This window comes from Oryctolagus cuniculus, chromosome 19, assembly GCF_964237555.1.
Source record: "Oryctolagus cuniculus chromosome 19, mOryCun1.1, whole genome shotgun sequence".
Taxonomy (NCBI): Eukaryota; Metazoa; Chordata; class Mammalia; order Lagomorpha; family Leporidae; genus Oryctolagus; species Oryctolagus cuniculus.
In genome coordinates this window covers 42,047,651-42,062,876 of record NC_091450.1, presented here as the reverse complement: position 1 = coordinate 42,062,876, position 15,226 = coordinate 42,047,651, and the positions used below count along the sequence as shown (strand labels likewise).

The 15,226-nt window shown below is 41.5% G+C and overlaps 2 protein-coding genes across 3 annotated transcripts in view; one reads left to right on the top strand and one right to left on the bottom strand.

Moving 5' to 3' along the window:
- Positions 1 to 15,226, top strand: part of TRIM4 (tripartite motif containing 4) — a 219,293-nt gene that overhangs the window by 131,430 nt on the left and 72,637 nt on the right. The window lies entirely within an intron of this gene.
- On the bottom strand, positions 9,744 to 14,867 carry LOC138846987 (vomeronasal type-2 receptor 116-like). The gene has a single exon (XM_070064405.1). It carries the CDS (start codon positions 12,551 to 12,553, stop codon positions 11,648 to 11,650), a length of 906 nt encoding a protein of 301 aa, XP_069920506.1. The 5' UTR covers positions 12,554 to 14,867; the 3' UTR covers positions 9,744 to 11,647.

Below are 15,226 nucleotides of genomic sequence, written 5' to 3'. Positions count from 1 at the left end.
AGTATTCTAAAGAGTACATATCCCATAATTTCTTTATCCAGTCTACCGTTGATGGGCATTTAGGTTGGTTCCAGGTCTTAGCTATTGTGAATTGTGCTGCAATAAACATTAGGGTGCAGACCGCTTTTTTGTTTGCCAATTTAAATTCCTTTGGGTAAATTCCAAGGAGTGGGATGGCTGGGTCGAACGGTAGGGTTATATTCAGGTTTCTGAGGAATCTCCAGACTGACTTCCATAGTGGCTTGACTAGTTTGCATTCCCACCAACAGTGGGATAGTTTACCACACTCCTCCATGAGTTCCAGTAGTCTCTTAGTGGAGTTCTTTGGATCCCCTATATGTAGAATCAAACCATCAGCAAGTAGAGATAATTTGACTTCCTCTTTTTCAGTTTGTATCCCTTTGCTTTCTTTTTGTTGCCTGAAGGTTCTGGCTAAAACTCACAGGACTCTATTGAATAGCAATGGTGAGAATGGGCTTCCCTGTCTGGTACTTGCTCTCATTGGAAATGTTTCCAACCTTTCCCCATTCAATATGATTCTGGTTGTGGAGTTTTCATAAATTGCTTTGATTTTGTTGAGGAATGTTCTTTCTAGACGGAATTTGTTTAGAGTTTTTATCATGAAAGAGTGTTGTATTTTATCAAATGTTTTCTCTGCATCTATTGTGATAATCATATGGTTTTTCTTCCACAGTTTATGTGGTGTAACATATTGATTGACTTACAAACATTGAACCATCCCTGGACCCCAGGGATAAATCCCACTTAGTCTGGGTGGATGATCTTACTGATGTTGGATTCTGTTGATTAAATTTTGTTGAGGATTTTTGCATATTTGTTCATCAGATAAATTGTTTTTTTTTTAAACTTTTATTTAATAAATATAAATTTCCAAAGTACACTTTATGGTTTATAGTGGCTTTTCCCTGCAAAAACCCCCCTCCCACCTGCAACAATCCCATCTCCCACTCCCTCTCCCATCCCATTCATCATCAAGATTCCTTTTCAATTATCTTTATATACAGAAGATCAACTTGGTATATACTAAGTAAACATTTCGACCGTTTGCACCCACACAGAAACACAAAGTATAAAGTACTATTTGAATACTTTGACATTGATTCCTATCATTATGATTAATTATGCACTGAAACTAATCACTTTGACTAATAAATGGCATTGGTACATGCCACCTTGATGGGATTGGTTTGGAATTCCCTGGCACGTTTTGAGCTCTAACATTAGGGGTAAGTCCGAGTGAGCATGTGACAAATGTACATCTCCTCTCCTTCTTATTCCCACTCTTATATATATATTTTTTGACAGGCAGAGTGGACAGTGAGAGAGAGAGACAGAGAGAAAGGTCTTCCTTTGCTGTTGGTTCACCCTCCAATGGCCGCCGCGGCCAGCGTGCTGCGGCCGGCGCACCGCACTGATCCGATGGCAGGAGCCAGAAGCCAGGTGCTTTTCCTGGTCTCCCATGGGGTGCAGGGCCCAAGCACTTGGGCCATCCTCCACTGCACTCCCTGGCCACAGCAGAGAGCTGGCCTGGAAGAGGGGCAACCGGGACAGAATCCGGCGCCCCAACCGGGACTAGAACCCGGTGTGCCAGCGCCGCTAGGCGGAGGATTAGCCTAGTGAGCAGCGGCGCCGGCCCCCACTCTTATATTTAACTGAGATAGCTTTTCAGTTAAATTTAAATGCAGTTAAATAGCACACAATTATTGTTTAAATTTAACTGAAAAGTTATCCCTGTTTTATGAGAGTGGGAATAAGGGAGAGAAGAGATGTACACTTTGGGACATGTTCAATCTGATTGCCCCAAATGGTAGAGTTAGAAACATGCCAAGGAATTCCAATTCAATCCCATTAGGGTGACATGTACCAATGCCATCTCACTAGTCAAAGTGATCAATTTCAGTTCACAATTGATTATACTGATAGGACAAAGAGTCAAAGGGATCACATAAACACAACTAGTATCTGCTAATACTAATTGATAGAATTAAAAAGATCTGGTTGAAGAGCCCATGAGAGTATTTTAGGCATGGAAAGCCAAGACACTCTGGCAACAACAACAAAAAAGAGGACCTAAATGAAAGATCTCCACAAGTGAGATCCCAGTGGAAAGTACGGGCCATCAAAGTTGGAGGTTACTTTCTCTGAAGGGAAGAATGAGTTTCCACTTTGACTATCAACTTGTCTAAATAAGATTGGAGTCAGCAACTCAAAAGGCTTCCATAGCCTTGGCAGCTCATGCAAGAGCCTAGGGTGATTGCTGACGCCATAAACAAGAGTGTCACTTCGTTAAGTCAACAACAGGAGTCGCTATGTACTTGCTTCTCATGTAGGATCTCTGTCCTTAAAGTGTTGTACAATGTGAATTAGTGCTATAACTAGTACTCAAATAGTAGTTTACACTTTGCGTTTCTATGTGGATGCAAACTGTTGAAATCTTTCCTTAATATATACTAAATTGATCTTCTGTATATAAAGATAATTGAAAATGAATCTTGATGTGAATGGAAGGGGAGAGGGAGCGGGAGATGGGAGGGTTGCAGGTGGGAGGGAAGTTATGGGGGGGAAAAGCCACTGTAATCCATAAGCTGTACTTTGGAAATTTGTATTTATTAAATAAAAGTTTAAAAAGTTCATAAAAAATAAATTGTGCATTGTATGTGAAAAAAAAAAAAGAGTTCAACCAGTGGTATTAAGTAGCACAAAAAAAAATACTAAAAGGAATAAAAGTATAAGTTGTTTTCAACAGTCCAGAAAAGGGTGATAAAGTCATTGTTTCTCATAGGGTCTGTTTCACTTTACAGGTTTCTTTTTAGGTGCTCAGTTAGTTATCAAAGATCAGGGAGAACATATGACATTTGTCCTTTTGGGACTGGCTTATTTCACTCAGCATGATGTTTTCCAGATTTTCCATTTTGTTGCAAATGACTGGATTTCATTTTTTTTTACTACTGTATAGTATTCTATAGAGTACATATCCCAAACTTTCTTTATCCATTTTTCTGTTGATAGGCATTTAGGTTGATTCCATGTCTTAGATATTGTGAATTCAGCTGCAATAAACATTGAGGTGTAGACAGCTGTTTTATTTGCCAACTTAATTTCCTTTGCATAAATAACAAGGAGTGAGGTAGCTGGGTCATGTGGTAGGGCTATATTCAGGTTTCTGAGGAATCTCCAAACTGTCTTCCATAGTGGCTTTACCAGTTTGTATTCCCAACAACAGTGGGTTAGTGTCCCTTTTTCCCCACATCCTCGCCAGCATCTGTTGTTGGTAGATTTCTGAATGTGAGCCATTCTAACCGGGGTGAGGTGAAACCTCATTGTGGTTTTGATTTGCATTTCCCTGATTGCTAGTGATCTTGAACATTTTTTCATGTGTCTGTTGGCCCTTTGGATTTCCTCTTTTGAAAAATGTCTGCTGAGGTCCTTGGCCCATCTCTTAAGTTGGTTATTTGTTTTGATGTTGTGGAGTTTCCTGATCTCTTTGTAGATTCTGGTTATTAATCCTTTATCAGTTGCATAATTTGCAAATATTTTTTGCCATTCTATCGGTTGCCTCTTCACTTTCCTGTTTCTTTTGTAGTACAGAAACTTTTCAATTTGATGCAATCCCAACAGTTAATTTTGGCTTTGACTGCCTGTGCTTCTGGGTCTTTTCCAAGAAATCTTTGCCTATATCTATATCTTTGCAGGGTTTCTCCAATGTTCTCTAATAATTTGATGGTGTTGGGTCATAGATTTAGATCTTTAATCCATGTTGAGTGGATTTTTGTGTAAGGTGTAAGTAGGGGTCTTGCTTCATGCTTCTGCACGTGGAAATCCAGTTTTCCCAGCACCATTTATTGAACAGACTGTCCTTTCTCCAGGAATTGGTTTTTGCACCTTGATCAAATATAAGTTTGCTGTAGATGTTTGGGTTGATTTCTGCTGTTTCTATTCTGTTCCACTGGTCAGTCCATCTGTTTCTTTCCAGTTCCATGCTGTTTTTATTATAACTGCCCTATAATAAGTCTTGAAATCTGGTATTGTGATGCCTCCGGCTTTGTTTTTGTTGTACAAGATTGCTTTAGCTATTCGAGGTCTCCTGTGTCTCCATATGAATTTCGGCATCATTTTTTCTAGATCTGAGAAGAAGGTCTTCGGTATCTTGATTGGTATTGCATTAAATCTATAAATTGCTTTTGGGAGAATGGACATCTTGATGATGATTCTTCCAACCATGAGCGTGGAAGATTTTTCCATTTTTTGGTATCCTCTTTATTTCTTTCTTTAAGGTTTAGTGATTCTCATCGTGGAGATCTTTGACATCTTTGGTTAAGTTTATTCACAGGTATTTGTTTTTGTAGCTATTGTGAATGGAATTGATCTTAGAAGTTCCTTCTCAGTTGTGGCATTATCTTTGTATACAAAGGCTGTTTGGGCTTGTGCTGTGGCACAGCGAGTTAACACCCTGAAGCACCGGCATCTTATATGGCCGCTGGTTCTAGTCCAGGCTGCACTTCTTCCAATCCAGCTCTCTGCTATGACCTGGGAAAGCAGTAGAGCATGGCTGAAGTCCTTGGGCCCCTGTGCCCTTGTCGAGACCTGGAAGAAGCTCCTGGCTTCTGGCTTTGGATCGGTGCAGCTCTGGCCATTGCAACCAATTGGGTAGTGAATCATCAGATGAAAGAACTCTCTCTTTCTCTCTCTCTGCCTCTCCTCTCTCTGTGTAACTCTTACTTTCAAATAAATAAATAAATCTTTAAAAAATGGAGACCGTCCCAACAAAGAAAAGTCAGTTGACATCACTGCTGAATTCTACCAGACGTTTAAAGAACTAACTCTAATTCTTCTCAAGTTACTCAAATCAATTGAAAGTGAGGGAATCGTCCCAAAATCTTTCTATAAAGCCAGCATCACCTTAATTCATAAACCTGAAAAAGATGCAACAGATAAAGAGAATCACAAACCAATTTCCCTGCTCTCGAGTGAAGATGGTAGAAAAGGGAGGGAGCTTACTGATAATCTAGCAGAAGACAGATTAATAAAAGTGAATATAGTGTAGTCTCAGGGAAGAATTAGGGAAAAAATGGCAGAGGAAATGCTTCTGTAATTAGAGGGACATGGTGGACTTATGTGGAGGGCACGGAGGCCACAGCTTGGGACCCCAGCTGCCGAGAGCCTCCACACCAGTGCTGGAAAGAGAGGTGAGCTGAAACCACAGTGGCCCGAGAAACTGGTGGAAAAGCAGCAGGAAGAGCCTAGAGGGAACGAGGCATGAAGCTCCATGGGGAAAGTATACCAGCCTAACTAGAGGAGAGAAAAATAAAAGGGACGGTATGGACACGATTCTCACTCTCCAATCACCTTACAAAAGCCTAGGAGTCAATAGAGCAGGCACCATTTTGGACCTACATAACAGTTGTGCCAACTTGGGGCTGCACACGGCAATCAGCCAAACAGAAAAACTTGACTCTGGTGGGGAGTAATAACAGGAGACTAAGATCTAGTGAATGTGTGGAGCTTATGAAGTGGGACTATGAAAAAAAAACAACTGAGGGTGTATGAGAGAACTCACCATGTGTCTGAGACTTGAGTAGTCTTGGTGGGAGATGCCACAAGCTCGGGTGGCCTTGGCTACCTGGTGAGACACATTGCAGGGGAATATGAGCTTACACCGAGGACTGCACAGATACTTTGTGTGGTCCTTGGGACAGAGCGGATGAATATTATACCCACTGGGGCTAACACTCAGGCACTGATTGCTATCGAAGAGAAGAGCTCAGATGAAGGGAATTACTTCCCTTCTGATTAAAAAAATGAGAGACAGAGAGATTGATTGATTGATTGATTTACCACACCAAACCTGGGTGTGTCACTTTATGCACACCCTTAACCCTGAACCTGAACTGAGCTCTCTGGCTACACCCACCACAAGCCTCTAGAGAGTTATTGAAAGCAGACAGTCCAATTACAAATGCCAAACAAGAAACGCAACAACTGAGGAAGCAAGAACAAGGAAGACAACATGATGCTCTCAAAAGAACATGACACAAAGGCCGGTGCCATGGCTCACTAGGCTAATTCTCCACCTGTGGCACCAGCACCCGTGTTCTAGTCCCGGTTGGGGTGCCGGTTCTGTCCCAGTTGCTTCTCTTCCAGTCCAGCCCTCTGCTGTGGTACGGGAGTGCAGTGGAGGATGGCCCAGGTCCTTGGGCCCTGCACCCCATGGGAGACCAGGATAAGCACCTGGCTCCTGGCTTCGGATCAGCACAACGTGCCGGCCGCAATGCGCTGGCTGTAACGGCCACTTGGAGGGGGAACTAACGGAAAAGGAAGACCTCTCTCTCTCTCTCTTTCTCATTAACTCTGCCTGTCCAAATAAAAGAAAAAAGAAAAGAAAAGAACATGACACATCAACACAAAATTAAGAAGACAATGAGAGAGAAGAAATGGAACTCAGAAAATTGAGAAGAATACTTAGAAGTAACCAAAAACAAATGCATGAACTACAGAAATCCGTGCAGGACATTAAAAAAAATCTCTCTCATAAAAATGAAACCTTAAGGAGGAATCAAAGTGAAATGACAAATTTAATAGTACTTAAATTGAGATATTGAAGAGAAATCATAAAGAAATGAAGAATTCAGCCGGCGCCACGGCTCACTAGGCTAATCCTCCGCCTTGTGGCGCCGGCACACCGGGTTCTAGTCCCAGTCGGGGCGCTGGATTCTGTCCCGGTTGTCCCTCTTCCAGGCCAGCTCTCTGCTGTGGCCAGGGAGTGCAGTGGAGGATGGTCCAAGTGCTTGGGCCCTGTACCCCATGGGAGACCAGGAGAAGCACCTGGCTCCTGCCATCGGATCAGCGTGGTGGGCCGGCCACAGCGCGCCGGCCATGGCGACCATTGGAGGGTGAACCAAAGGCAAAGGAAGACCTTTCTCTCTGTCTCTCTCTCTCACTGTCCACTCTGCCTGTCAAAAAAAAATTTAAAAAAAAGAAATGAAGAAGTCAATAGATCAAATGACAAACGCATTAGAGAGCCTTAAAAACAGAATCAGTGAGGCAGAAGAGAGAATATACTTAGAAGACAGAGCACAGGAAAGTATATAGTCAAACCAAAGAAAAGAAGAGGAAATTAGAAATCTAAAAAATATTGTTGGGAATCTACTGGATACTATTAAAAAAACCAACATTTGGGTTCTAGGAGTTCCTGAAGGCATGGAGAGAGAGAAAGGATTAGAAGGCCTTTTTGTGAGATACTAGCAGACAACTTCCTGGGTTTGGAGAAGGACAGAGACATCCTAGTACAGGAAGCTCATAGAACCCCTAATAATAACATGACTCAAAGAGATCCTCACCACGACACATCCTAATCAAACTCACCACAGTGAAACATAAAGAAGAGATTCTAAAATGTGCAAGAGAGAAACATCAGATTACTCTCAGAGGATCTCCAATTAGACTCACAGCTGACTTCTCATCAAAAACCCTACAGGCTAGGAGAAAATGGCGAGACGTAGCCCAGGTACTAAGAGAGAAAAACTGCCAGCCCAGAATATTATATCCTGCAAAGCTCTCATTTGTGAATGAAGGTGAAATAAGGACCTTTCATAGCAAACAGAAATTGAAAGAATTGTTGCCACCTGTCCAGTCCTGCAAAAGATGCTTAAAGATGTGTTACACACAGAAACACAGAAACACGGTCATCAACATGAAAGAAGGTAAAGGAATAAAACCTACCAGTAAAAGAGCAAGGGAAACTCAAAGCATATGCTAGAAAATATCTTTGGGAAAATGGCAGGGCAAAGTCACTACTTATCAGTAGTCACATTGTATGTAAAGCCTCAACTCTCCAGTTAAAAGACACCGGTTGGCTGAATGGGTTAAGGAACTAAACCCATCTCTTTGCTGCTTACAAGAAACACATCTTTCCAACATATATGCATACAGACTGAAAGTGAAAGGCTGGAAAAAGATATTCCATGCCAACAGAAATCAAAAAAGAGCTGGCATAGCCATCTTACTATCAGACAAAATAAACTTTAACACAAAAACTGTTAAGAGAGACAAAGAGGGGACACTATATAATGATTAAGGGATTCAACAGGAAGATGTAACTATTATAAACGTATATACACCTAATTACAGGGCACTGGTTTATTTAAAAGATAAGGAACTTAAAGGGAGACTTAGACTCCAATACAATAGTATTGGGGGACTTCAATCCTCCATTTTCAGCACTGGACAGATCAACCAGACAGAAAATCAACAAGGAAACAGCAGATTTAATCAAAACTATAGACTTAATGGATCTAACAGATATCTACAGAACTTTTGATACTATACTTGAAGAATACACATTCTTCTTAGCAGTTCATGGAACCTTCTCTAGGATTGACCACATACTAGGCCAGAAAGCAAGTCTCAGCAAATTCAAAAGAATGGAAATCATACCATGTGTCTTCGCAGAATACAATGGAATGAAGTTAGAAATTAGCAACTCAGGAATCCCTAGAGCATATGCAAGCACATGGAGACTGAACAACATGCTCCTGAATGAACAATGGGTCATAGAAGAAATAAAAAGAGAAATCAAAAACTTTCTGGAAGCAAATGAAGATGACAACACAACATACCCAAACTTATGGGATACAGGAAAAGCAGTGTGTTAAGAGGAAAGTTTATAGCAATATGGGCCTATATCAAGAAACTGGAAAGGCACCAAATAAATGAGCTATCAATGCATCTCAAGGATCTAGAAAAAATACAGCAAACCAAACCCATCTGGGGAGTGAACCATTGGATGGAAGACCTCTCTCTTTCTCTCTCTCTCTCTGCCATTCTTCTCACTGTGTAACTCTTTCAAATAAATAAATAAATCAGAAGTTATTTCTTAGTCATGGCAAATTCTGTGTCTACAAAGGCTATTGATTTTTACTATTAATTTTGTATCCTGCTACTTTACCAAACTCTTTTATGAGTTCCAGTAGTCTCTTAGTGAAGTATTTTGTTTTTCCTATGTATAAAATCATGTTATCTGAAAGCAGGAATAATATGGCTTCCTCCTTTCTAATTTGTATTCTTTTTATTTCTTTTTCTTTTGCTTAATGGCTCTGGCTAAAACTTGAGAGTAGGCATCCTTGTCTGGTTCAAGTCTCTCTGTGAATGGTTCCAATATTTGCCCATTCAGTATGATGCTGGTTGTTGGTTTGTTTATTACCTTGATTGTGTTGAGGAATGTTCCTTCTATACCCAATTTGCTTAAGATTTTTATCATGAAGGGATGTTGGCATTTCTCTCATGTATTTTTTAGAATCTTTTTTCAACTTTTATTTAATAAATATAAATTACCAAAGTAAAAATTTTGGATTATAGCGGCTTTTCCCCCCATAATCTTCCTCCCACCCATAACAATCCCAACTCCCATCTCCCACTCCCTCTCGCATCCCATTCTTCATCAAGATAGAATCTTTTTTTAAAAATGTTTACTGTTTAAATGTTGACTACAATGTGTCAAGCTGAAGATATTTTGTGGTCATTTTATTTGGAGTTATGTGTGCTTCTTCTATGTGGATATTCCCTGCGTTCTGCAATTTGGGAAGTTTTTTGTATTATTTCATTAAATATGCCTTTTTAAGTCATTCTCTATTTCGATATCCTCAGGAACTCCCAAGACCCCTATGTTGAGTCATTTGATAGTATCCCATAACTCTCAAGCAGTATTTTTAAATTTTCTAATTTATTTTTCTTTTGTTTTGATCTGACTGAGATATTTCCACAGATTTGTCTTCTAGCTCAGATTTTTTTTTCTGCCTCACAAAATCTGTTGTTAAGGTTTTCACCTGTATTTTTTTTAAAGATTTATTTATTTATATATTTGAAAGGCAGGGTTACGGAGAGATATAGGCAGAGAGAGAGAGAAAGAGAAGTCTTCAATTTACTGGTTCACTCCCAAATAGCTGCAACAGCTGGAGCTGCGCCAACCTGAAGCTACCTCAGGGTTTTCCACACAGGTGCAGGGGCCAAAGGACTTGAGCCATCTTGCACTGCTTTCCCAGGCCAAAGCAGAGAGCTGGATCAGAAGTGAAGCAGCTGGGATTTGAACCAGCACCCATATGGGATGCTACACTGTAGATGGTGGCCTTGTCCATTATGTGACAATGCCAACTCCATGAATTCTTCATTCCTAATGTTTCATTTGATTTCTCTGCAAAATCTCAATCTCAGGGCATAATTTTTCATCCACATCATGTATGGAGTTCTGTAACATAGATTTGCTTCTCATTACTTCTGAGTAATCCTATGATCATTGGTTGAATTGCTTTTCAGGTGTTTCATCAACCTCTTTTTCTTCACATTCTAATATTGAAATGTTGTGTTCCTTTGGGGAAATCAGGTCTTCCTTATTCTTGTTGAATTTCTGTGTTTATTTTTAAACATTTGTGTAAATGATTGTTGGTTATCTCCTCTGATAAATTTTATCTTGAACTATGTCTTAGTGGGTGCCTGCTCTTTCAGTGAATACCAGAGATGTGTGCTGGGTGTGGCCAGGGAGCTCTAGTCAGTGCTCTCTGATGGGTCGGGAATCTAGAGTGACACTCCAGTTAGACCTGGAAGATCTCCTTACTTGTCAGCAGGTGAGAGGGTATGATCAAGTCTGTTGGTATAATCCCAACCTGACCTCCTCTCTTCTAAGGTGATCAATACCTGGGGTTAGCCCACTGTGTGTACAACCCCCCATCCACCCTGGCACATGAGTTATCATGACACACCCCACGTTGTCAGAGGTTGTGAAATATGTGGAGTCATATAGAGTGATTGCCCAGAGATCCAGCTGCATCCTGTGCCCTGTTGTGCAGTTACAGAATTCCTACAGTCACGGATGGCAGGGCTCCCACAGTCACGGGATACAGAGGATCTGCTCAGCCCCTCGAGCCTTCTCCATCCAGGAGAAGAATAGAAACATTCCCAGAGACAGCTGCCTGTGGGAGCTCTGCCTTGGCAGTTTGAGCCTTGGAGCCTGTGATATGCTGAGAGGATGGGGACCACGCACAGTCCTACATTGGTGCCCAGCTCCCTGTCAACCCTCCCAGCCAGATGCAGAGTCAGTGGAGAACACAGCTTTTTCCCTCTGGTCAATTCCCCTGGTCAGAGGCATGCACTTGAGCTGCCACAGCATCCATTGGTGTCAAAATGGCACCCTCTTCCTGCCAGTTGCTGGGTGTCCTTATAGGAGTATGGGGAAAAGAAATTTGCTTTTCTTTCCGTGGATTGGGCAGGTACTCTGCCCGCACTAGTGATCCAGGCTGGACTGAAAGACAGTGTGGGACACAGGGCCCTCCCTTGGGCAGTATCACCATTGGCAAGGGCTGCCACAGTCTGCCCTCCCCTTGCTCTACAATGCTGGCATCTCTTCAAGCTCCTGGCTGCAGGGGTTGTGGGTGGTGTCTCTGATTGTCGCTGTGTGTCTGCACCTTCCACACCGCTCAACGGCATCCATCTTCCTCCATAGAATTTCCACTGCAAGCATCTCCAACTGTCCCTGGGAATTCATTTCTTGCACTTTGCTTCTGCTATTTTCCCTAGTTTAAGAGCAGCATCTCTTGGAATCTCAGAATGTTTCATGAAATGGTTATACTGCTTCTTTTTATCGAGACTTTGCTTTACTTCTTGATCCTGGCAGGATATTCCTCTCTGACTTGAGAAGAATAAAATAGCACTTGGGGGCAAAAATGCATACAAGTAACCCAGCACTGGAAGCCAAGATGGAAAAGACCTCCACAGCCACCATGAACTTCCCTTTGGTGCTGTTATACACAGGGAGGAATGCAATCCAAACGCTACAGAACACCAGCATACTGAAGGTCAAGAACTTGGCTTCATTGAACGTGTCTGGCAGGCTCCTGGCCAGGAAGGCCAAAGTGAAGCTCCCCATAGCCAAGGAGCCCAAGTAGCCCAAGAAAATGTAGAACATAATCACAGAGCCCTTGTTGCAAACCATGATAAGGAGAGTAGGCTCAGAATGTGCGTCGGTGTCAATGAAAGGGGGAGCGATTACCATCCAGACAACACCGAAAGTCACTTGAACGAGTGAGCAGAGGGGAATGATAGAATTGGGTGCCCCTGATAGCAACCATTGCCTCATCTTCATCCCTGGCATTGTGGACTTGAAAGCCAGTACCACCGTGATGGTTTTAGCCAGAACAGTAGAAACAGCCACAGTAAATAACACTCCAAATGTCATTTGTTGGAGGATGCAGGTGGCAGTGTTGGGTTGGCCAATGAAGAACAGGGGGCAGAGGAAGCACAAGATGAGGGACAGGAGCAGAATGTAGCTAAGAGTTCGGTTGTTAGCCTTGACTATGGGAGTGTCTCTGTGCTTCACAAAGACTCCAAGAACCACAGCTGTGAGGATAGACAGGGAAAGAGCTGCACAGGCAAGCACCATCCCCACAGGATCTTCATATGCCAAGAAAGTTACAACCTTTGGCAGGCAGTGATCTCTTTTGCTGTTTGGGTATTGGTCATCTAGACACTTGATGCATTGCTTCATATCTGGAAGAAAAGCAAAGTGCCATGATCTTGGGTTCCAGAATTCTGTAGAACTCTCAGAATTTGCTCAATGGCTGAGTTGCTGTAATTAGACGACAAATACAGGAATGTTCCAGAGAGGGAAACTACAAGTTCAATGATGTTTATTTTTTGTTGGCATATCAAGGACCAAAGAGCCCTAATATCACATCTTTTTCATATTTCAAGTATAAGACATTAGATTTTTCTAACAAACAAAACTTGTACTCAGTATCATTCAAATATCAGTATTAGGACATATCCTGGATTCAGTTACTCAAAGCCAAGTATGCATTGGTAACCTGAGATGTAACCAGAAAATTTCCCACTCCTGCAGGTATAGAGATGACTGAGACTTCACTCTAAGCTTCCCAGCCAGTATCCAATCTGCCTTCTTCCAACTGCCCTCTTCATGGTCTCATTATGCTTCTTTTTTAATCCTGTCTAGGATTTGTCGATAGAAAGAAAAATAGGGAGAAGTCCATCTGCTTGGTCTTTTCAGAAGTGGCAGTCTATGAGCACTGCATGTAAATTATTTAATAGATTTCTATCCATTCATTTACATTTCTATGGACTGCTTAAGTGCTCTTGTTCCTTGAGCTATTTGGTCAATATCAATATTCATTTTTTTTCAGTTAGATACTCCCTAGGTCATTGCACTTACTGCACTTGGATCGTGACCCTTGCCATGTAGCCTGAAATTTTTCATCACGTTTTTTCCTCTCCTTGCTTTAGAACTCTAGGAGCAGGGTCTCTTACAGCAGCTGGATAACTCTAATGTCTCCTCAGCACATTCCACAGTGGCTGACTCATAGCAGTAATACAGGATGTTCATTCATTTGTTCAACTGTGGAGCTTATTTCTGAATGCTTTGTGTCATGAATGGTGCTAGATGCTAGAGACATGAAGTTGAGTAGGATTCAAACCTTCAGTGTTCAGAGTGTAATTGAAATGGATGTGTATTTTCAACCCTAGATACTCATAATACTGTGTAGTACGTTCTATGGTAGAAATAAATGCAGGTCACTCAGGTTTGATCCTTCAAAATATTTTCTTGAAAAAGTAATTCAAAGGGCCAAAAAGAGAGTAGGTACAAGCAAGGTCAAAGGAAGAGTATCCTTCTCTGGGGAGGGTTGTTAATTTTTAATGAATTGATGGAAGAATTGAAAGAAGGGCTGAATTTTCAGTCTATTCCAGTTTCTCATTTTTTTGGACCAATGGGAATGTAAGCGGGAGGAGGAGGTGGGAATTCCTCTGAATCTATACCTGTGTCATTGGAAATCTCCCTCTCTGGGCAGGGCGTGCATTCAAAACAGCAGGCAGCCTTTCCCTCCTGAGGACTTTGCCTGAATCCAGGGCCACAGTTCTTGCTGCACAAAGAGCGAGGAGTCTGAAAGAATCAGACTTGTTAACCATCTCAAATATGGTCCAGTCTGTGGATAAGCAGATGTTTCCGACAGTACCTACAAGTCTCATTTACAGAAAAAGAGAATAGAGCAGTGGTCACTAGAGGCTAGACAGTGTGGCTGTGGGAGGATAACAGGCTACCAGAATACTCTTAGATGAGAAGAGTAAGTTCTGGTGTTGTGGTGCAAAGTAGGGGGACCATAGATTATAATAATTTGTAATATACATATTCATATATATGTATGCATGTATGTATTTTAAAAAAAATTTATTCATTTTGAAGGCAGAAAGACACACACAGAGAGATTTTGCCCCCACTATTTTACTCCCCAAATGGCTGCAACAGCCAGAGTTGGACTGATCCAAAGCCAAGATCCTGGAGCTATTCCCAGGTCTCCCACGTGGGTGCAGAAGCCCAAGGACTTGGGCCATCTTTTACCGGTTTCCCAAGCCATAGCAGACAGCAGGTTCCGAAGTGGAACAGCTGGAACTCGAATGGATGCCCATATGGGATGCCAGAACTCTGGCCAGGGCATTAACCCACTGTGCCACATCACTGGCCCTGATAATTTGTTATATATTTTTATAAAGCATCGAGCAGAGTATGGAGGCCAAGAGGCAAACATAAAGAAATTATAAATGCTTAAGGTGATGACAGGGCTAACTACCCTGATTTTTACATTGCACTTTCATACAAATCAGATTATCACACTATATTACATGTACAATTCATTATATGTCAGGTTAAAAAAGTAACCCAATGGCTAGATTGGATGCTCTTATCTGCGGTACTTCAAAAATATTTATAAGGAAAATGAAATTAAAAGATAAATTTATTATGGTGCAGCAATTCTTTGAAATCCATGCATTCTTGAGAATATTCATGGAAAATGCATATTATAAAAAACTGCATGGAGTCAAAAAATTTGGCACACAGATGTTTCTTTCCATATTCCACACACTTTTGAAGTACTCTCCTGCTTTATGATGTGAACTCTCCCAGATTTTAGAAGCATGTGATTGATTATATGCAATTTTCCCAGGTCGCTGACACTGAGAAAGAAAGGAAAATTACTTAAGTTGTAACAGGCAACTGTGTTCTTTCACTGAGCAGAAAGAGATCACCAAAGTCCCCATGACTGGGTTCTTTTCTGAGTAGCTATGTGTCATACATATATAGCCAAGAAACTCTGTCCAACTAACCTCTTTAAACTCAAAAGCCCAATCTATCAACTCTTCATGTATGGAA